Below are 22,273 nucleotides of genomic sequence, written 5' to 3'. Positions count from 1 at the left end.
ATATCAAAGGTTTTCTAGAATTAGAAATGATTAAAATTTCTTTCAAAAAGAAAATTTTTTGGTGTTTTAATTAGTTATTAGATTTATTAGTAACAGGTGTGCACCAAAGGTGTTTTCTTAGCGAAATGAGACGTCGAAGGGTAAAGGCAAAAGACGAGTTCTTTTTAAAATTAGACCAAAATAAGTTTTATTGACTTAAGTGCGTTTATAGAGGAGAAATAGAGTTAATAAACAATTGGATTAGTTGTAAAATGGTAATTTGGAATTCCTTTCACTTTCGTCTGGTGGGGACGTCGTCCAGCCGTGGAGGGGGTTTAGGATTTCTTCACGGCTCGTCTTCCCCGGCTAATGCAATCAGTTTTCATTTCACTTTCACATTTTCTCTTTCAGTTTCGTCCGTGAGGCCTTCGAGACACAAATGGCGTTCACGAGCTCTTTACTCAGTGTGGTCCGTTGGGTTTCGCCTTTTCTCGCGAGGCAGGATCGGCTCATCGTCAAATCCGCCTCGGCCCACTACTCGGCGGGCGGTCAGAGGCCGGACTGGAACCGGGCCGTCTCTGAGGCTGAGAAGATCGTCGGATACCCGACGTCCTTCCTCAGCCTCCGGTGGCTTCTCAGCGATGAGATCGCCAACGTGGCCCTACATCTGAGAAAACTCGTCGGTTCAAATCACCCACTTCTCAAAACTGCCAAGTAATTATCTCTTGAAAATTTAACTTAAAAAAAGAAAAATATATTTTTAAAAAATGTTCATAACATGGATAGAATATTTATTTACACACATTATTCCTGAGGTGCTTCGTAAAGCAAATATTTAATGAAAAACTTCAACTAAAACTCTAAAAAATTCGAAACCGTAGTTTAGAATTACAATTGTCACCTTGTCATATCATCTTCTATAATTATGTATTATTCAAGGATGATAGCAGAAGATGATCAATATATCAAATTCACATGACAAAATTAAACTACAATGTGTCCTCAAATTTGCTATTTGTATTGCAAACTTCTTTTGTTAGTACTGTTTGAATTTATAGTAATTATTTTAAAAGTTGATTGTCTTCTAAATATGTCATTTTGTATTTATCAAATGCTTTACCTATTGTTTTTTTTATTTTCTATCGACTAACTTAGTACAAATATTGTTTCGTTTCTAATTATCTGTGTGAAAGAGTTGCGTTATTTTTGTAGACAATAGGTCCCAAGGACGATATATTGGTATGTAGGTTATACGGACGCTTTCTCCTTAAATCATTCACTATCCCTCTCGCTCGATCATTCACAAGGACGAGATAAACATTTCCGTACTTACACGCACTCTCGAGCGCGCGAAAGTTACGAATGATGCCGTCAAGACGTCAATACGCTCGCTTTCTAAGTCATAGCACGCGCTCTCTCTCGCGTTTGCTCATTCACGGATTTTCGTGCGTGCATGCTCAATGCACAAACGCGTGTTTTCACCCCCTTAGCCCCAACATTCTTTCTCATTCAATAACAGACAATACACTCACAATTATACTCTGATGCACTCACTTTTCCCTGCACGCTCACTCATATAACACTCTATCACCCCACATTCTCTTTTCCTCCCTCCCTCCATTTTCGATTCATTTAAAACTAGGGACACGGGGCATGGCAATGGCAAATAGCGAAAAAATTATTTCCCTAGCCCCTGTCCTTTCTGTACAGCAACATAATCCAATGAAACTTGCCAATTTGGCAGACTTATTGCAAGCATGACAGTGTCATCAGGGTACTTTATGTAATTAACAAGAATTCCATTCACTTTCAGACTTTATTAATTTAATAATAAGTAATTTCCTCTAATAAACTAAGAAACTATAAATGTCTCTCTTATTCAAATTATTCCAAACAAAAACATGATATAATTCCAACTATGTTTTGTGTTGATAAATCTCCTTAAGAAAGGCTCTGTTCTTGCCATACCTAGACAGCATTTCCTCGACCTTATGTTTTATGCTTATTCAAACAACACATTTGAACAAAAATCTCTTTGTAGTATGTCATAATATCCAGATTAACTATTACCAATTTATTTATAAAATTGTTACTTGGTGTGGAAGATAATATGGACAAGTTTGTGTCTTGAGTTTCAAGTCTCACGTTACCCTTGACACCTAGACATATTCTTACAAGCTACTGTGACCTTGCCCTTTACCTGAACTGTTACCACATACAGTACTTCAAAATCACTCTGTGAAACCGTCTGGTACAGTTTATTTCAAAATCAAGATTAAACATCTATGTTTTTTTGTAATGAATGAAATAAAATCATAACTTGATTTTTTTTTTTATTATTATTGAAGAAACTTTATTTGTACAATGGTACATTATAGTTATTATCACAGTAGATACTACATAATATTATACATTGGATTTTCTTTATTTGTGTATCTGATGACGAGGACTATATTGAACAGCCGTACTGCCAAATCGGTCTTATTACTGTTACATAAATGAAGCGTCTGATATGCAGGGGTATATTTTGGCTGGTCAGGAGATGTTTTAAGGAGTACATCCGGTGTCTAGTTCGTGTTACAGCATTTTTAATGTGCACATCCCATACTAATTTATGATCCAGTTGGAGATAGTGAACAGATAATGCAAGTGGTACGGGTAGTCCCTGTAGCTGGATGACTTCATTTGTCACATTGCGGCGATAAGTGAATTGTACAGTCTGCAACTTGTTTGGATTACTTTTATCCTCCATTTTCTGCACCATCCGCGAAGTCCTGCAGCTCTGTACGGGCTTCCTGGCTGGTGCGGTGGGCATAACTTGTGAATAAAATTTTGGTTTTGGTCAGTTGTGTCTGTATCAGGTTTTTGGCCTATTTTGGAACGAATTGTTCCTTACAATCAATTCATACTGCCTATCCTTGCTGGGTTGACCTGTCAGACGCAACATTTTATCTTCGGTGTGTCTCTAGTTTTAAGTAATCGAGAATCTTTAATGTTGCGTTTATCCTTCCCCTATCTGTTTCTTTTTCTGCACCATTAAAATCATACAGGCCCTTCACACTCCAGCCAAATTTTTTTCATATTATATTTTCTGATTTTCTTCTTTGCGTAATTTTTAGGAGTCTAATCTACAATGGCAGAAACAATATGCAGGCATGGGGATTAATTGTTTTGCTTATTTCAAAAGCAGCGGGCCATAGGAAAGTTGAAGACATGGAAGAGGATAAAGCGGCAGGCGTCCTTTATAGGTAATTAATGTCATATATTCTAAATATAAAATGTAGATTGCTAAAGTTAAAAATGCTTAGAAATTACCTTCAAACCAATAATGTTTCATTCAAATGATGGATCTTTTAAAATGTATTTATTTTGGTAATTATTTGCCAAATGCACATTATCTTCTTCCTTCACATGATGTATTTACTGTTTTATAGTCAAAGAGCTCTTGCAGAAGTGACTGAAATGATCAGAACAAGTCATTTGGTCCATAAAGGGCTTGTGAACATTTATGAAAATGAATATTCCGAAGCTGGAGTTCTGAACGACATGACATTCGGAAATAAAATAGCCCTTCTCAGTGGGGATTATTTACTTTGTACATCCTGCGTTGAGCTCGCTGCGTTAAGAAACAACGATGTAAGTTTATAAAACGCTATTTACTTTTATTGATATTTAATCGGTTCAGAGGAAATGAAAGTAAAAATAACTTTATTTTGATTAACATAATTTTTAATTTTTTATTTATTAAATCACAGACTCTGCCCTAGTTACAGCACAATGCACTGACTACTATGTACAGTAGGGATAACACTTTCACTGCTTTTATGTGTTTATTTAACAATTGTAAATCATTATTTATTACAATGCAGCTAAAGGATGGTGATTTCTGTACAGAAAGACGGACAGACATGAGCTACGAGAGCTTTTGTTGTTACTGTAAGGTGGTGTCAAGCCTTTTGGAACTAACTAAAGACTAGTGACTCATTTATTATTTAAAAATTGAAAATTATTTTTTATATAAATATAATATTATTTACAATTAATAATTATTAGGTGGTACACTTGATGTCAAGTGCAGTACTAGATCAGGCTGTAAGTGAATTTATCGGAAGAAGGGATAAACAAAACAATCCGTTACCTGGATCGAGTGAAAGTGCTCTTTCCGATTGGACCCAGAGGAACGTCCTTTCAGCTGGAAGTCTCCTGGGAAAATCTTGTGAAGGAACTTTGAAATTAGCCGGTCATACGAAGCAGATACAAGAGCAGGGTTATAAATTCGGTAAACATCTAGCGTTGGCTTGGCAGGTAATTATTTTTAGTTAAAAATCTTAGCGGACAATTGTTAAGCCATCGTTTTTTTTTTAGGCTTGCTTAGAGTTAGAGCCCTTCATTTCTTCAAATTTCATCCCTGGATCTACTTTCAATCTGACCTCAGCCCCTGTCATGTTCCATTTGGAACACGATCCAAAACTTTATGACGAAATCGACAAAGGTTTGGACACAGTACACGCTGTAGACTATGGAAAAGTGAGTAAATTGATTAACTTTCAATGCAAAAATGTCGATCAAATTATGTTTTTAGGTGTACAGTGTAGTTTCAAAAGGACCAGGGATCGAGCTAACGAAACAACTCCAAAGGGAACATTCTCAAAAGGCGTTGGAAGTGTTGAGTGCCTTTCAAGACAGCGATGCCAGGACTGCTTTATCAAATATCATTTTTGCCATGGGCGAATTATGATCGATTGTATATATACTTTTTTAAACGATTTCATAAAAAGGTTAAAAATATTGCATAATATATTTTTGCAGTCATTTTAACTTAACAAATTTAACCATTGGATCTATTTATTCCAGTTTAATAAGGCCATCAGTATTGGAAATAAAACAATGCCATAGTCATCACACAGAGACTATAAATGTTTTCATATTTTATTTTGACTGATACTGATTGGAAAAATTGTGCACTTTGTAATTACTTTATCTTTGAGACAACAGTTACCTACTACTATACATTTTCTGTTTGAATTTTGACCAAAGAAGAAACTTTAGAATTAAACTAAACTTTTTTTTTTCATTTAACACGTTCATTACGGCACTAATTTGTAAGCACTCCCAAAACACGCTTCCCTTTTTTTTTTTTTTAAGTTTTGAAATCTTTTAGGTTTATAAATGACCCTTGATTAAAATTTTGCTTTAAAAAATCCTTTTCTAAATTTTTGGGCATGTTGTTCGGAAATGGCGTCCGTATATGGGGATTGTAAGGCAAACCAGCAATATCTATTATTTATCCTCTGAATATTTATGTATGCCCATATATTAAGAAAAAAAATTTACTGATTCTATAAATGAATAAAAAATAAATTCACATTGTATTTAGTAGAAATTGATTACTTATGAATCAAATTTATTTGTGATAATTATAAATATCTAAACACAAGTGTAAAATGATTACTTAATACATATTTATATATATAATAAAATATGTTTTTAAAGCATATAATTAAAATTGGTAAATAATTATAAAATCATATTTACAAATTCTATTTCTATATTTACTACTTATTTACAATTAATAAAAAAATATGTAAAACAATAAACTGCAAGGAGGCAAAAGGTCAAATAGATAAACAAAGAAAGTACTTTAACGTGCTGTCCTTAATTATCCCTTCAAATCATAGTATTTTTGAGAAAGAAAAAGATTTACCAACAAGAGAATTGTATTTCGCAATGGTATGATAAAAACTTACTTATCAAGGGGGAAATTTTTTTTCTTCAAAAAGCCGTTAAAAATAATGTACAAATCGTGAAATTGAACTGATACTAAAGTCGTATGAAATAGATTCAATTGGGGGGGGGGGAAACCAACGCCCTACAATAAGCTTTGAAAAACAACGGGGGTTTTCTAAAAGAAGTGCGTTTTTCTGGAACAATGTCCAAATATGGGAAAGGATATATTGCGTTATTGCATTGTTCCAAATCGACCTATGTAATGAATGTGTTAAACTACTATAATGTTATATCGTGCAATATTTTAGGTTGGATATGAAAGTTTGTATCATATGGAAAGTTAAAAACAATTTTAAGATTTATTAATTATTAGTGATTAATTAAGATTTATAAATTAAGAGGTATATTTTGTTAAAGCTGGTTGTGTTGATCTGTGCTGTGGTGTTGACAGAGCAATTATTGTATAAAATTATAGATAATTAAACGTATTATAGATACAAAACTATGAACCGTGTAGATTATTCTAGTTTAGTGGTATGTTAATTTTCAAATGTGAATTGTTTATTTTTCATATTTACTACAAAGTATTAACAATATTTTATCACAACCTGTTTAAAGTTGTGACCAAAACAATTGTATAAAATTTTAAATATTGATTTAATTGTGTATATAAAAGAAATACATTATATGTTTGTTAGAACAAAAATATTGTTTTCTCTTGTTTACCAGAACTTATAAGTAGCCTGTTGATGATAATATGATTTTTATATTGATCCAGTTTTAATGGATGAGGAATGGTCTTGGGTTTTTAGCCCAGGAGTGACTAAATATTAAATAATGAGGGCTGAGGGAGTACTCAATATTCTGCCATGAGCTCTCTCACATTGCACATTCATGCTAAAAAAATACGTTCAGTATCAGCATATACAAAGAAACATCTATAAAGTAAGATATACAGTAAAACAGGCTTGTTTCTTTTAAAAATCAAGCATAATTTTCATATCGGGTGTCATTTCTACATGCTCTCTATACAGAGTCAAGGATGGGCACCCTTCAATTTAGTGGGACACATTGATCAACATTTTACGCGTGCATTGGCAGAAAAATAAGTGTAATGTTCAAATCTGTAAAATATGACATATAAAATAAAAGAAAACTTAGACAGTCTTCAGAGATATTTGGAAGAATAAAAACCCTGAAACTAATAGAGAGAGATTTATGTTGGTACTGAGTAGAAAAACGTGATTATTCATAAGTAAAAGTAGCCAATTTATCAATCAACGTTATTATATTTGTACACAATTTTCTTCTCATAAAATAAATATAAATTTTTAAAAATTTCGATTTCGTATCGATGTTTGAAAAATGTATCGATTGTTATTTTCATCGTTGCATGTTGGAACCGCACGATCATGATCATTGCCTGATCGTTGAACGTTGAACGTTCTGATCGTGTAAACCTTTAACTTACCGTTTTTGTTATTGTTGATGGGAATTTAAGTTGCAGTATTATATGTGAAATATTTAACCGTGCGTCCTTTCAGTGGCTCCTTTGTTTGACAGTTTCTAGTTACATTTTTTTAACAAAGTCAATCGAGAGAGAAAAGCCAAGGGAGTGGAAAAGAAAACATGGGCAGTTTAATGGAATATTTGACTTCTTGCATCTGGTTCGAAGGAGGAGATAAAAGGAACGCTTTAGCTTCCTTCGTATCAGGAACATTGGTAATTACTTCACCATATTGTAAATATTTACGTGTTATGTAATTATATATTATTATGTTGTGTTGTACAGTGAAACAGTTCCACTTTTCCTGCATGAAAACAAAACATTCATGTTCAAGATTGAATGTCTTTCTCAGGAGATTTCTGTTACAATAATTAATTTAATAAGAATGTGCTTGATGAGAAAACCAAGAAGATTTTAGACATTCACTGGCTGACTTTAAGACATGATTAAACTATAACGTTTTATTTCACTAAAAGGGATTAAAGGTGTTGGCGTATAAATAAAATTAGCGTTAATGACCTTTTTTTCAATTGATTAATTATTTGCCATAAAAAGTCCATCTTTCTTTGTAAAGCGGTTACACATTTTTGTGAGATTACTTTTTGAAGACTGAATTTTGGTCAATTTCAATCATCCTGGTCAGGTTTGAAACGCATTTGACAGGCCCAAACCCAGACGATCAGAACTGGCTAAACTACATATGAAATATTGGGCTGTAAAATAAGTCCAAAGTATTTTTCAATAATTCGATTTTATCCTTCTTTTCATTATCCTTCTAGTTATTGTTTACACACTGAAAAGGGATTAGTTGAGGTGTATTTATTCGTTAGTTTCATTCGAGTTCTCCTATTTTCACATTATGTTTGGCTAATTAACCAAGTAATGAAAAAAGTTTGTGCATTTTTTCATCAACATTTCTGTTTACATAGTAGGATTAAGTGTTATCATATAATACCAAGAGGAATTCATCAGTTCGTTAAGAAAAAAATGTCTTGAACAATTCACTGTAAACTATAAAAAAAAAATTTCTCATGGCTTCAAATCCTAGAATTTATGTGCGTACTTATTGTATGAATTTAGGCTCGCTACTAGGGTGACCTGGGCAATAAAATTTGCAATGCATTGGATGATGAGACAATAAGCGCGTGCATTAGACATAAGTGGTGAAAATGAACCACTTTCTGGTAGACATTCTGTCTTGAATGACCACAAATTTAGGAAAGTTATCAAACTTGATTTGTGTTAAACGTGTCAGAAGGTTCGTGTTGAACCGGCACGTGGCCACTAGAAAGTTGTCTGTGTTTTGCTTTAGCTTACATAGACTTGGGAAGACCTATAAGCAGAGCAAATGGCTTCCCCTCATAAATTGACCATTGTTAAGCTCCAGCATCGAAACATTTGCCTTTCATTACTTTCACTGCACAAAGTATATTTCTACATAGCATACGATATACATAGAGCTAGTATAGCTGTGTAAAAGCTATTCGATAGCTCCATCAAATTGTCATCAGTCAAGACAGAAGGTCTTCCAGAAAATGGTTAATCTTCAAACCCCCCATTCCCACAAGGAAACTTGTTAAACCACTTTCGAGCAGTGGGCTCATTTATTGTTTCATCTCTGAAAACAGTGGATTTTATGAGCGGTCTTGGCCACCCTATTTTCATGCTTAAATTCACACCATAAGTAAGCATGAAATATGGATTTTTGAAGCCATGAGAAATAAAATATTTTATAATTTACAGTAAACTGCTCAAAACACTTTTTTTTATGAACCATTGCATTATCCTCTTGGTATTACATGATATAAACACCTAATCCAACTTTGTAAAAAGAAATGCTGATTAATGGTATTAAAACAATAAATGAAAAACCACACAAACTTTTGTGGTTCTGGGGGACCGCGGTAGCCGAGTGGTTAGCATGAGAGACTCTCACGCCGCGGTCGTGGGTTCGATTCCCACCGTCGCCTCTGGCCCTTTTTTCCTGATAACCCCCAATTTGAACACACAAGAATTCGTACTAAGGCTAATATGCAAGATCATAAGGCCAATTTAAAAAAAAAAAAAATTGTTACCTGGAAAACAGAGAAAAAAGGTTTAAAAATGTAATAAGGATTTTATTATTGCAAATGGAAAACAGCAGCTCAAACTTCTAAGAAAATTTGTAATGATTATGGTGATGGTGTTGTATGAGAAAGCGCTGGCCTTAAGTGATTTGCTCGATTCGGAAGATGCTTAGCGCCTTGGATTTTTCAGCAAAAGCACCTGAGGAGCTGAGAATTTCTAGTAGGAGGGAATTGCAAAATTACATGGAAGATGTAGTCATACATAGTAGAACAAAATGTTTCACATATTGTTTACAATTGCCTGAAATTTTAATTTAATTTATTGTCAAATTGTAAATTTGATTCATTAAGCTGATAAAAACTATGAAATTTGCGACTTACCATCTAATCCAAATTACACACTGAAAGGGTACCTGGATGGAAGGACCCTTCAGTACTCCTCACCATTCACCATAAGCAAGTTTTCCTCAATGGCAAACCCGTTGTACCTGTTGCACAGACTTAAGGGTTAAGAGCGATGCAACAACTTCAAAAAAATTGTCTGTGTACTTATTTAGTTGCCTGAGGTGTGTAAAGAACTCAATCATAGGCTTCCACAAGGTTGGCTGCATATTTGCTATGATTTTCCAGGTATCTGATGTCAGATTTGACTATCTTAACTGTGTGATGGCTAAATACTTTAAAAATTCTCCTGGCATAAATGAAAGATCTGTGGACTTCTGGACCTTAAGGCCAGTTGCACACTTCTAACTGGTAAGATTGTTTTATCTAGGCATCTGATGCTCAATATAATTTTATTATGTTATTATAATTAATGATGTGTGTTGATCTGCAAGTCAACATAAGTTAAACCTGCTCTGGGTCACCTACACTTATTTAGATATTACTCAAATACATATCGGCTTTGGGCCATTCTTGTCTAGGGCACTTTATTGAAGAAAATATCATCAATAAGTAGCATCAAAACCGGTGAGTGTAGATTCCTTCACCTTCCTTCTGAAGTATTTATGAATCTCAACTTGCTTCATACCTAGTGCTTTAGTTTTTCGTAAGCATTTTCCCAGCTTCAACGGTGTGCTTAGTTGTGGTTCGGGTCCCACGGGTGAAAAAGCAGCCCCTTCTTTGGCTAATTGTTCAGCCTTTTCATGTCCTATACCGTAATGGCCCAGAACCCACCTCACCATCTTACGTTCTTCTAGGGTCATTAGGCAGTCCAAAATTGAATGAAAATGTGCATTTAGTGCTTTTTATAGCTGCCTGCTTGTCCAAAAGTATGTAAATGCACGGTGCACCTTTCATTTTATTCTTTATCACTTCCTGAACATGGAGTTGGATTGCACGGATCTCAGCTTAGAATATAGTGAACCTGATGTTCAAAGGAGTTTGCCAAGGAGTAATTTGGAACATCACATGCGAGCTAGGATTTCAATTTTTCCTTTTTTTTATTTAGCTGCATCCATCCTGCAGATTGGACGTTAGCTATTGAACATGTTAACAATGTGAAATTTTTTCAGCTAAATATACCCATATTTTGTAACTTAGCTTTAAAACCCATTTGTTTTTATAGTTTTTTACAGGTTGGTGGTTAATCATTGATGCTAATGTTACTCATTCGGATGTTTTCCACGGAGCCTATCATATTTGTGGTGTTGCCGGTACAATATCATTATTCATGTAAGTAAACAGATTCACCTTTTACTTTTGGTTGAAAGTATGGATAAAACAAAACAACCCCGACTTTTTTAGGATTAACGTAGTCTCTAATTCCCAAACTCAAAATGAACTCTACTCTGGTGGATGTATGGGGCCGAGAGGCGCAAGGCTTTGGTTGTTCATCGGTTTTGTCTGCGGGTTCGCCGCTGTCATCGCATCTTGTTGGATATTTTTCAGCGATTTTGCCGGACACGTGACAAGTACTTATTTTGACAAGTGTATTAGTACCATGTATTTTATGTTGTTTTCTCTTGTTCCAGATCCCAAGTGGATAGGAGTTGCCCTTCTACTGCAAAATGTATTCATTCTCGTCGGGTCACTTATATTTAAATTTGGAAGAGTGGAAGACCCCTGGGGTTAAGCCTAACAAAAAGTCTCATTTTAATAAAACATAACATTGTACTGCACAGTCTGCTTAAAATTAATTTTACCTAAACATTTAAAAACTAATTTTTTATTTATTTAAATATTTATTTACAGTAGAGTGCATTGATTTTATTGTATTTTTTATTTTCTATGTAAATACATTTCTTCCTAAATGCCTATTGCAGCATTTTATGAACTGTCAATTATCACCAATATCAAAATGAATAACAGAAAAAGCAATACACCTATACATATTCTCCTTTATCCTGCTGGACATTTTCTGCATTGAAGTGTGACTTACAAAATCATTTTATGTGAGTTGTATCCCTATATATATTTGAAATTGTTGTAAGTTTTCTAACTTTCAGTACAATTGTTGAATGTTGGAAATAAAAAGCCCTTTAAAAAATATATAACATTAAACAATAAAAATTATAACAAAAAATAGTATATTTAAAGAAAATGGAAAATGTTTAAGTATAATTTATGAATTAACAATTGAACAAATATGCTTTTCTTCAAGTTACAAATCATTGGACTCTATTGAGCAATTACTGGAAACAAAAACTGAAAAATACTGTTTGCCAATAGGAAATTGAAAGGGTAATACATACATCATGAAGAATATATTTATATTCTTTATTAATTTTACTATTGTAAACGGGTAAATTAAGACTTGGGTGATCATTAAATAATCTTAATAATAATAATAATGAAATCCCTTTTGTTTTACAATACTTCCACAAAAATATTTTGTGGAAATAAATTAATTTTTGGTAAAAAAAAGAATACAGCAATAAATAGTTTTGAAATTTTGGATTATTCATTTAATACTGAACAATTCTGATCAAACCGGTTTAATTAAAAAAAAAAAAAAAAACTAACATCACAATACTCTTGATTCCCGTCTAAAGTAATCACAATACCCAAATATTATATACAAGACAAAGTTCAATAAATAGTTCAATAGAAAATAGACAGATGAACAACTTTAGCCACTGCATTGCACTTAAAAACAATTACACTTCTTCGGTAGCCAGTTCTTTTTTAAAAACAAACTTCTTCCTGAGAATTTAAATAAATTACATCGTAATAGTTCCTTGATAGATAGTATTCATATTAATTTGAAAGGCTATTTCTGGAATTTTTAAAATATCAGTGAGTTTAATACGCTGTTATGTTGAGAGTTTTATCGACATTTTCACAGTTCTGAATGTTTCTTCTTTTCACTTTCTACAAATAAAAACAAACAAAACAAAAAACATGATTAACTTTCAGTAGTGTAAGAATGAATCTAAAACAATCTAGGAAGGAAATAAGAACATGCAGCATGGTTAAAACAAAAGTGGTAACAAACGATAAAAAAACGACAATTGTCAGAATGCATTAGGAGCTTGGAAGAGGATGTGGATAATAGTAACAATTAAAGCTGTTGTGAACATAGATGGAACTTTAGTATCAACGTCTGAAACAACAAACAGCTGAATAAATAAATAAATTAATAACAGAACAGAGAAGCAAAACGAATATTGTGCAAATAGTTTTAGAAAACATGTAAAAAAGCGTGTTAAATAAAATTCATAGATTACCAGTTTCATCAGTCTTTTCAGTAGGCTTAGATGATTCTTCTTCGGACTTTTCTGGCTTATCGTCTAGAGGAACTTCTACAGGCTCTGGGACTACCTTCTCTGTCGTGTTCTGTGTTGTATTCGTACCCTGTGTCTCATTCACTTTTTCTACAAAACAAATATAATATATATGTACATAAATGTGAAAATATAGTATTAATTTAATTAAAATGATATTCTTACCCTTTGTTTTGTCATCAGGAAGTTTTGCTTTCCATATTTTTGCCTTATTTACGAGGTATTTTACCTGGAATTTTATTTATATATTAAATATTTATATGAAGTTTATTGCAACACATCTTACAAATGTACAACAATGTTACTGCTACAAATATCTATTTTGATTAATTTGACATCCAACAATATGATTATAATAAAATATAAAATTGAACTCATTAAAATTCATTAATTTCGTGGTCCGCTTGACAATTAATATATTACAAATAATTAAGGTTTTAAGTTGAGATAAAAAAGTCAATGGCACAAGCGGGATTCGAACCCACGATCTTCGGCTTGATACGCCGCTGCTCTACCACTTGAGCTGTCGTGACCTCGATCCACTCAGACACTAACTTCCCATCTCAACCTTTTGAATTTTTCCTCCTTTTTGCCATTTTTTTGCGGTTGAGATGGGAAGTTGGTGTCCGAGTGGATCGAGGTCATGATAGCTCAAGTGGTAGAGCAGCGGCGTATCAAGCCGAAGATCGAGGGTTCGAATCCCGCTCGTGCCATTGACTTTTTTTATCTCAACTAAAAACCTTAATTAATTGTAATAAAATTGAACTTTATTCCATAGGCTGAAGACAGTGAAAAGCTGGAAAAAAAAGTTGGGATTCCTTTGTCCTTTGATTTGTCATTGCCACGTGATTTTTTTTTTTTTTTTTTTTTGGGGGGGGGGAGGTCTTTCTCATTTTTGCCTTTGAAGACATGAGGCCTCACCACAAGCATTTGTTGGGCTCCATTTTCCACTTGGCCCTGGCAATCGTATAGTGCCCCTTTTCTCTCGAAGAAGGAATCACTCAACCCGATGACCACCAAATTTATTATCATTATAGTATTATTTATTATTAGAATCATCACCCATTGAGAAAAATAGCTAAACATACTTGACTGAAAAGACTTCTACAACTCTGAGATACTCAAAAACAAAAAACAATTATGCCCTTGTGGCTTAGGCTGACAATTACCCACGCCTTGAAAAATGAATTATCTAATTTTCAGTATAAATCGATTTACATACTTTTTCCAAGGACTAGAGATATAATGTGTGACGCCAATAACAATTTATTTGGTTTAATAAACATAATAAATACATTTAAAATTACCATTTGATCGAGTAGTGCCATCTTTTCACCAATAAGTTTGAGTGTAAGTTTTGGATGTTCAGACAGTGGCTGTGAATTTTGTTCTAGAACTGCCTTTTCCTTCCAGTCCTAGAAGATAAATGTGTCCAATATTAACCGATACAAAATTTTAAAAATATTGAGATAAATTATACAAATTAACTTACCAATGTTTCTTTTATCATTTTTTCAAGACCGTCAATTTCGACTTGTGTGAATACCGAGCCTTCCGGTGTATCTGCCTGTTGTGAAGTGACATTTTTTATCGTCATCAAGAATCCCTGACTTACATTCAGCATCGAATTCAGTGCAGTTAGCGCCTCGGGTCTTTCTTGATGCTCCTTGACACGGCTCCATATATTTTTTGTAACTTTCTTCAGCTCTGTCAATTTTGTCTCGAGCGTGTCAACATCTGCTGAGAAACCTTCTTCATCCAACCACTCGGACATCTTTAAAACATTAATTGCGATGCAATACATTGACCGATAAACTTAAAAAAACCTATTAAAGAAATAATTTTGGACAATAAAAATTATATTGGGTGTGCATACGTAGCAAAAAAAAGCGGTTTTTTTTTAAATTTCGACTTTCACCCATGTATAGGCAATCCTTTATTACCTGTTGGCCCCGTTAGCTCTAGGTTAGGAAAACCCCTATTAAAAGAGCAGGATTACACCCTCGTAAGGTCCTACTGTCTGTCTGGTGGTATATTCAAGGAATAATTAATTTAGAGGGATCTGTTACCACACAACCAGACCCTTACAATAGAGATATACTATGCCCAGCTACGGCGTCTCAGCGCAGCTTTGAAGGAAAAACATCCAGCCCCAGAGAATTGAAGCAACTTCTTGTTTCAGCCTAACACCCCACCCATCGTACATTCCAGACCTTGCCCCTTCCTATTCTTACTTGTTCTGCTCCCTAGAAAATCACTAGAAAGGTAAGGAAATGTTGAAAGTAAAGTCTAAGTCATCAGACTTTTACAAATCTGCTACCACAATATTGCTGGTATGTTTTGGAAAATGAAGGACATCATGTATTAGATTAAAGATAAAATAAATGTTTATTTTGAAAGTGACTTTTTTTGTGAAAATTGAAAAAACTTATGCACACATCCAACAGAAAGTAAAGGGATGTGACAAAATGTTAGGTACTAAATGGCAAATAAACATTCTTAAAAATAATTTTACACTTCTTACATTTATATAGTTAATTTCTATTAAAAAAATGTTTATTTTGAAAGTTTGACTTTTTTTTGTGAAAATTGAAAAAACTTATGCACACACCCAACAGAAAGTAAAGAGATGTGACATAAAATGTTAGGTACCACTAAATGGCAAATAAACATTCTTAAAAATAATTTTTCACTTCGTACATTTATATAGTTAATTTCTTTATAAAAAAAATAAAAAATAAAAATAAAAAAAACATTATTGTAAAATTTGATCAAAAACTTCCTCAATTTTATAAAACTAAAATTTACAATATGTGACTGTCTTGGTTTTATACAGAAAACTCAATAAAATAAAAATTAATTGTTTACCATTAATTAAGGCTTTCAGTTGAGATAAAAAAGTCAATGTCACGAGCGGGATTAACCCACGACCTTCGCCTAAATATGCCGCTGCTCGACCACTTGAGCTATCGTGACCTCGATCCACTTGGACACTAACCTCCCAACTCAACCACACCTTTTAAATTTTCCCTCCTTTTTGCCATGTTTCAAAAATTCAAAAGGTGTGGTTGAGATGGGAGGTTAGTGTCCGAGTGGATCAAGGTCACGATAGCTCAAGTGGTAGAGCAGCAGTGTATTAAGCCAAAGATCGTGGGTTCGAATCCCGCTCGTGCCATTGCCCCATTGACTTTTTTATCTCAACTGAATACCTTAATTAATTGTAAGATATTAATTGGTCAAGCGGACCACAAAACAAGTGAATAAAAATTAATTATATAATAATAAAATTTGTAAGTTAAGTATTAATAATATTATGTTATTTTTATCTTTTTGTTTCAAGGTTTACAAGAAACCACCGACTCAGATTTGTTCTCGAGTTCTCATCAGTTTATTGTTCGCATGAATAATCAGCAAAGAGAAGTCATTGGCAATAGTGCACAAGATCAATTTATACATACTAAGTATTACAAAATGACAAAAATAGCATAAATAAAATTATTTGTGTGAGATGTGGTCTGGTGTGACGTAGGTTTTAGAAAAACATATTCTTTGTCATGCCAACTTTTCGATCTTTATTGAGATTCAGGGCCAGTGTTGGTTTTTGATAGATGTGTCATTTTTGTGTGTCGTGTTGAGAGTGCCGCCCGAGTGAGTTCTAAACTGTTCCGTAAAAAGTTCCGAGTAATCATTGACTAACAGTCACTAAATACCACACATATATAAAAATTGTTCTGCTCATTATCTCTATTTCGTACCTTTGCTTTATAACATCAGACCGCCATCTTATACAAATACAAGTTTCAAGGTTCAAAGATCAATTGCCCTTTCTTGAAATGAGATGTACAAATGGAAAGCTTGTTAAATGAGGAAGCTTTTGTCAAACTCGACAATCTGAAGAATATGATTATTTATATATGAATTTCTTTTAGTTTCATGTGGAGGGAGGGATGTTAACAGTACTAAATATATAAACTGAATATTGGGTAAACTCGTTATTTAACTAGACTTAATATTTTAATTTTAGATACGACAAAAAATGCCAGCATATGAAGTATGTGGACTACTGAACAGTTCTAAAAATTTTAAGCGCCAAATATATTATTTTTAAACTTTGCTGTTTGTTAAATAACTTACTTTTTCACACAAATCATTAACGGCTTTGACTTCCTCAGGTGTAGACGCCTGTTGGTATTCTTCAGTTAACAACTTGTTCCGTGCTTCAAAAACAAAACTTTCAAGCGCATTCAATGCACCTTCATGCTTTCTTTTGGATTCATCTTTTTTGTTCAATTCTGCAATCCTACAAAAACAAAATTCATCTAAACAACTTAACAAGGGTTAGTCAAAAATTTACTTTTGTTTGTATAGAACTAAAACCAAAATTTTTTGAACGAATTATGCAAATAGGATATATGCGACTTACTTAGAATTTGATTGTTCTAATTGCTGTTTATCCAAGCTCGGCACAATGAGTAGTTCCTCCTTTGCTTCAATTGGTTCCCTGATGACAACCGGCTTGGGTTTAGCTTCTTCTTTTGCCTTTTTATCGTCTTTTTCAGTCTCTTCTTTGGTCTTATTGCTTTCCGGTCCCTTTTCCCCTTTTTTCTCAGTCTCGCCACTCTCTTCTTTCTCTTCAGGTTTATCTATATTCTCTTTCAAAGTTTCTTCCGGTCCAGTAAATAGTTTGCTTATTGTGCTTCCCAGTTTGGACAATGGTGACTCTTCAGGTTCTGTGCCGCCTTCGGGGATGGTTTTTTCAACGACAAGTTCAACATTCACAAGATGCAAAAGGCCACTTTCATCCATGTTCAAATGGACTTTTATGCCTTTAACATCTGTATTGGGACCAACATTCTTCTGTACAGCAGAAGCAACCCCCGATAGTGATACTTTACTCAAATGAGTCGTTCCAATTGTACTGAGCATAAAATAAAAAAAATTACTTTTAACATAACAAAAAATTGAATTTTTTTGTTGTTTTTTAATGCAATATAATAAATTAAAAGGATGTCAGTCTTTCAAATCCTATTTGGATACAATTACAAATCATCATAAACACAAAAAAATGGTAAAATACCTTATTTCTTTTTCCCCGAGATATTCAATATCACCATAGACGACATGAAACTCAAAGTCAGTCAAATTTTTGTTAAAAGTAAGTATTTTCTTTTGTGGGTAAGGATTCATTAATCCGAATAATGTTCTTTTCATTTGCTTGGGAGCTCCACTGTCCCCTTCTCTTTCAAAAGTAACCTGAACAAAATATTACCGTTTTAAAAATAGAGTATTAGTGCATAATAAAACATAACTGACCTGAACTGGAAATAATGTAGCATCTCTTGTGACAAATTTCTTAACTTTAAACCCGGCTGAAAGATCAGCGGCTTTGTACACGGCTCCAAAAACAGCAGCTTCATCCGTGTTCAGATTCTTTCCAAGCTCCATGCCGACTGATGCTGTAAGTCGTTCTTGAACAGCTGGGACTCGGGTTCCGGCTCCGACTAAGATTACTTGACTTATAACATCCATTGTAAGACCGGACGTTTTCAAAGCAGTCTCGATCGGCTGCTGAACCCGGTCAAAAAGATCTTTACAGAGGTTTTCAAACTCATCCCTTGTCACCTGTAGCTTAAAATCTACTTCGTCCAATAACCCTTCTACCTTAAAAGCAAAACAATTTTAAAATAAATAACTGAACCTTTGATACTTTACAGACTAATTAAAATTTTATAATTTGTCAGTTTACCTGGGCGAAATGTTCCATGTTGGCACTGAGTACATTTTTTAGCCTTCCGGCTTCTTTGAAAAGCTTAGCCAGAGAACGGGGATTTTTAAAGACATCATTTTTCGTCTTTTTCATTTCATTGAATTTCTTGCCCAAATAGTCTCTCAATCTCAATTGCATGTCAAGCCCACCTAATGTTCTGTCATAGCTAAAAACAAAACTCCCAAATTAATTGTTGACCACTTGGGTTTAAACCCATGTCACCTACCCGACACCGAGAATAGTAAGTTGAGGATTGCTTTCGACATATCCTTTTTCTTTTGTTTTTACGACTTGATAACCTACTACAGTAGCTGAAGTACTTGAAGAGCCCATATCGTATAGCATTATGTATTGAGTTGTTTCATTAAAATCTTTCCGTCTGAATATGCCATAATTCAAAGCCACTGGGTCAAATAATTAAGATGAGCAACTTTTATTTAAAAAAAAAAAAAAAAAAAGGACTAACAAGAAAAAATAAATTACCTGCTGTGTAATCATTAATCAGTTGTAAAACTTTAATACCGGCTAATTCTGCTGCCTGGATCATTGCACGTCTTTCAGCTTGGTTGAAAAACCCAGGCACTGTAATAACAGCTTCATTAATTACCTGTCCAGCAGAATTTTGTGCTATTTCCTGTGCTTTGCTAATCATCATTGCTACTAGTTCTTCAACACTAAATGTTGTTTCTCTACAAAACAATTTCATAATTAATAAACCAATCCCAAATCAAATGAAACAAAAACATACGAGTCATGTTGAAATACAACTGTCCCCCTATCAGGATCTGGCACTATGTCATAATAAGGAAACCTTTGCTGGAATAATTTAACTATAGGATTGTCGACTTTCTTTCCTAGAAGATCTAATAGATAAACATAGCAGTTTTTAGGAAAACGGACACAAACTCCCATTGCATCCTCGCCAAATGTTCTTTCTTCATCACGGAATGCAATTGCTATCGGTGTCTTTCGTTTAGACTCTTTATTTAAAGCTATTTCCATTGGCACGCCAGGCTGAAAAAATAAGGTAATGAGAATATTACAACTTTTGATTATTTTCTTAATAGTATTCGTACAAACTTACAGAAACTATTGCAATTTTCATCCATTCGCTGCCAAAGTCTATACTCATAACCGAAACAGCTCGAGTTTGTACTATACATTCTAATATAAAAACTATGCATAAAGCTAGATAGAAAGGTAGCCTTAAATTTCTGAAAATAAATAAAATAAAACAAATTAAAAGACAAATTCTGAAGTTTATCTGAAATTATATGTTTTGAAACTGGTGAAATTTTTGTTTCTACTCTGTACCTCCTAACAAATTATATAAAATAAATATTTAAAGTTTGTCATGAGGAATAATTTGTATCACTTTATAGAATAGATAGTTTACTAACAGAAGTTTTAGGCAGTTATCCAAATTTCACAAAAAATGCTCATCATCAGGTAGAAAAACCTGATATCTTGGGTGCCATGACACAATGGACTTTTGGGTAATGAAAAGACACTTACCAAGGGAGGATCTTCTGATCATATATAGGCCCTGAACCTATTCTTGGAGTAACAAAAAAAAAACATATTTCTTGGGTTTCTTTTCAGAAACTAGACAACCATCAAACTCATTTTCTTTTGATGGTTGTCTAGTCCCTAAAAAGAAACCTAAGAATACAAAAAGTCAACTACCAGAAAAGAAGAGTACAAAATAAAAAACCCAACATAGAATTCTCTATCACAGAATAGATCCAAAAAAGATTAAAGGAGAAGTGGATGAACTCTAGAGGTTCTATATACCTAAGCTTATCTTAAAACAATCCTCACCTAGACTAGCAAACTCACTACAGTTAGAGAGGGCTAAACTCAGAAAAGTGATAGAACTATATATCAGTCACTGAAATCTGAGAAAACATAAAATATGGTGGCACCATTTGTAGGTTATGCAATGAGGAGAAAGAAACAGTCACCCATATCTTCTTCGAATGCGAGGCAACTGCTCAATAATGAAGATTAACATGGATACGAAGAAAATCCAGGGAAAGGAACTGAAGCAATAACAGTCAAATAATTCTTAGAAGAAAGATCCGAGTCGATTGCACTGATCTAAGGAACTAGGAAAGTACAATAAGCCAGAAGTCGGAAGTGCTTGAGAAACGAAATCCCCAACTTCCTAGTATACGTATTCATCTTCAAACCAGAAGATCAAACTACAGGTCCACCTTGCAGACTTCAACGAACTATCCCAGAAGAAAGTTCACACAGTTTTGGTCAATTTTTCACAGCAAATGTTATACTTTTATGTATAGAGTTCAGTTCTGATATTCATCTATTATGCAGCTTACCAACACAACTGAATACGCATGTAATTTTGCCTTTATTTTGTTCTATATTTTGTAAGAATATTTCAGCAAATATAGTCCAAGAAGACCAGGATCAGTTATGATCAAGCTGTTTCATTACCTCACACAATTCTAGCATTTTGACCAATTAGCACAAATTAAAATGTTATGTTTATGTAACAACAAGTAAAACAGATTATTTTTTGTTTAAAGGTTTTATCTGTCGAGTTAAGCAACTGTAGAATATGTGAAAACATGGTCAGGTCATTTTAAAAAATGTACTATGCTAGAAGTGACAACATACTCAATTTATTTAACATTATTTAAATAAACTGAAATCGAAGGTTAAAACAAATGTGATGAGGTTAAAGTCTTGGAAAAAAAAATCTTTCGACCAGTACTTTCCAATTTCCATGCCTACTTTCCAACCGGGCCGATACTATCACTATCGGTGACCCAGGTTCTGTATAAAATCAGTCTTAAAAATATAAATCCAGTTTGGCGAAGAAATTCACTACGAGCGATAATCTTCAAAAATAAAATAAGATGATATTTGAAGGTGCATCTCTTGTAAATAAATGATAAAAAGTGTTTTATGGACAGCTGTCACGTCTAACCTTTTATCTAGAGTAGAGCCGTAAAAAGTTCTATATGAAAATCTCACTCACCCTCTAATCAACACCATTATTTATATAGTAATTAATCACAGTCCAGTCTCCTTGGGATTATGACGGACGAATATAAAATATCATAATCGCCGACTTATAACAAGAGGTATCTTAAATTTTAACCACGTAAATGCATGCGTGACTGTTACCAATCAGCTGCGAGCTTCTCCACCTCGACTGCTTTTGAAATGTGTGGCTCAATTTTATTGGTCCGGATCTGGGGTAAATGCCAGTTGCCACACAGAAACCTCACGTCCTCACCGGCAATGCAGCATTGCCTCCTCGCTTCTCTTTTCTATGGAGGCATGGGGCAAAACATCAATTTGTCGTTATCATCGCTATTATGTTGCTCTATTTTCATTAAAGTTAACGCGACAAAAATGTTGTAAAAAATATACACTTCCGGTTGGAGAAAAAAATAATTGGTCATTAGATATATAATTCAGGTATTCATCAATATCCGGCATTTTGATCATTAATTATTTAACCTAAGTGAAT

At 33.7% G+C, this 22,273-nt stretch overlaps 3 protein-coding genes across 6 annotated transcripts; 2 read left to right on the top strand and 1 right to left on the bottom strand.

Annotated features, from left to right (window-relative positions):
• Window positions 1-6,385, top strand: LOC106670200 (decaprenyl-diphosphate synthase subunit 2). Of its 3 annotated transcripts, XM_014400311.2 has the most exons (8): window positions 1-254; window positions 391-693; window positions 3,099-3,227; window positions 3,414-3,615; window positions 4,033-4,284; window positions 4,345-4,506; window positions 4,562-4,757; window positions 4,834-6,385. In XM_014400311.2, the coding sequence occupies exons 2-7, from the start codon at window positions 419-421 to the stop codon at window positions 4,715-4,717; spliced, it is 1,176 nt and encodes a 391-aa protein (XP_014255797.1). In that variant the 5' UTR covers window positions 1-254; window positions 391-418; the 3' UTR covers window positions 4,718-4,757; window positions 4,834-6,385. The 3 variants fall into 3 exon arrangements, with proteins under 3 accessions (XP_014255797.1, XP_014255795.1, XP_014255796.1); XM_014400309.2 differs by having other exon boundaries at window positions 4,562-6,384; XM_014400310.2 differs by lacking the exon at window positions 1-254 and having other exon boundaries at window positions 261-693; window positions 4,562-6,385.
• A 713-nt stretch (window positions 6,386-7,098) lies between these two features.
• On the top strand, window positions 7,099-12,238 carry LOC106670187 (transmembrane protein 50A). The gene is made up of 4 exons (XM_014400286.2): window positions 7,099-7,428; window positions 10,847-10,953; window positions 11,026-11,192; window positions 11,253-12,238. Exons 1-4 carry the CDS (start codon window positions 7,336-7,338, stop codon window positions 11,351-11,353), a joined length of 468 nt encoding a protein of 155 aa, XP_014255772.1. The 5' UTR covers window positions 7,099-7,335; the 3' UTR covers window positions 11,354-12,238.
• LOC106670186 (hypoxia up-regulated protein 1) lies at window positions 12,160-21,967 on the bottom strand. Of its 2 annotated transcripts, none has more exons than XM_014400285.2 (15): window positions 21,776-21,967; window positions 19,856-19,985; window positions 19,520-19,785; window positions 19,255-19,460; window positions 18,998-19,175; window positions 18,751-18,937; window positions 18,318-18,665; window positions 18,082-18,257; window positions 17,428-17,922; window positions 17,139-17,304; window positions 14,497-14,778; window positions 14,312-14,419; window positions 13,170-13,233; window positions 12,948-13,094; window positions 12,160-12,591 (listed from the first exon to the last, which is right to left on the bottom strand). In XM_014400285.2, the coding sequence occupies exons 1-15, from the start codon at window positions 21,790-21,792 to the stop codon at window positions 12,560-12,562; spliced, it is 2,802 nt and encodes a 933-aa protein (XP_014255771.1). In that variant the 5' UTR covers window positions 21,793-21,967; the 3' UTR covers window positions 12,160-12,559. The 2 variants fall into 2 exon arrangements, with proteins under 2 accessions (XP_014255771.1, XP_024082938.1); XM_024227170.1 differs by lacking the exon at window positions 12,160-12,591 and adding an exon at window positions 12,637-12,823.
• Between the last annotated feature and the right edge of the window lie 306 nt (window positions 21,968-22,273).

Source organism: Cimex lectularius, unplaced genomic scaffold (genome assembly GCF_000648675.2).
Source record: "Cimex lectularius strain Harlan isolate CLEC.00 unplaced genomic scaffold, Clec_2.1 scaffold134, whole genome shotgun sequence".
In the NCBI taxonomy this organism is placed as follows: Eukaryota; Metazoa; Arthropoda; class Insecta; order Hemiptera; family Cimicidae; genus Cimex; species Cimex lectularius.
The sequence above is the reverse complement of the archived record's forward strand: the minus strand, read 5'-3'. Positions and strand labels throughout refer to the sequence as shown.

Coding starts and splice junctions, on each gene's coding strand:
- LOC106670187 (XM_014400286.2), top strand. CDS start 7,336: ATGGGCAGTTTAATGGAATATTTGACTTCTTGCATCTGGTTCGAAGGA. Junction 10,954..11,025: donor GGTACAATATCATTATTCAT/GTAAGTAAACAG, acceptor CGACTTTTTTAG/GATTAACGTAGTCTCTAATT. Junction 11,193..11,252: donor TTTTGCCGGACACGTGACAA/GTACTTATTTTG, acceptor CTCTTGTTCCAG/ATCCCAAGTGGATAGGAGTT.
- LOC106670186 (XM_024227170.1), bottom strand. Junction 18,666..18,750: donor ACATGGAACATTTCGCCCAG/GTAAACTGACAA, acceptor TTTGCTTTTAAG/GTAGAAGGGTTATTGGACGA. Junction 14,779..17,138: donor TTAATGATTTGTGTGAAAAA/GTAAGTTATTTA, acceptor AATGTTTTAAAG/ATGTCCGAGTGGTTGGATGA.
- LOC106670200 (XM_014400311.2), top strand. CDS start 419: ATGGCGTTCACGAGCTCTTTACTCAGTGTGGTCCGTTGGGTTTCGCCT. Junction 694..3,098: donor CCACTTCTCAAAACTGCCAA/GTAATTATCTCT, acceptor CGTAATTTTTAG/GAGTCTAATCTACAATGGCA. Junction 3,228..3,413: donor GCGGCAGGCGTCCTTTATAG/GTAATTAATGTC, acceptor ACTGTTTTATAG/TCAAAGAGCTCTTGCAGAAG.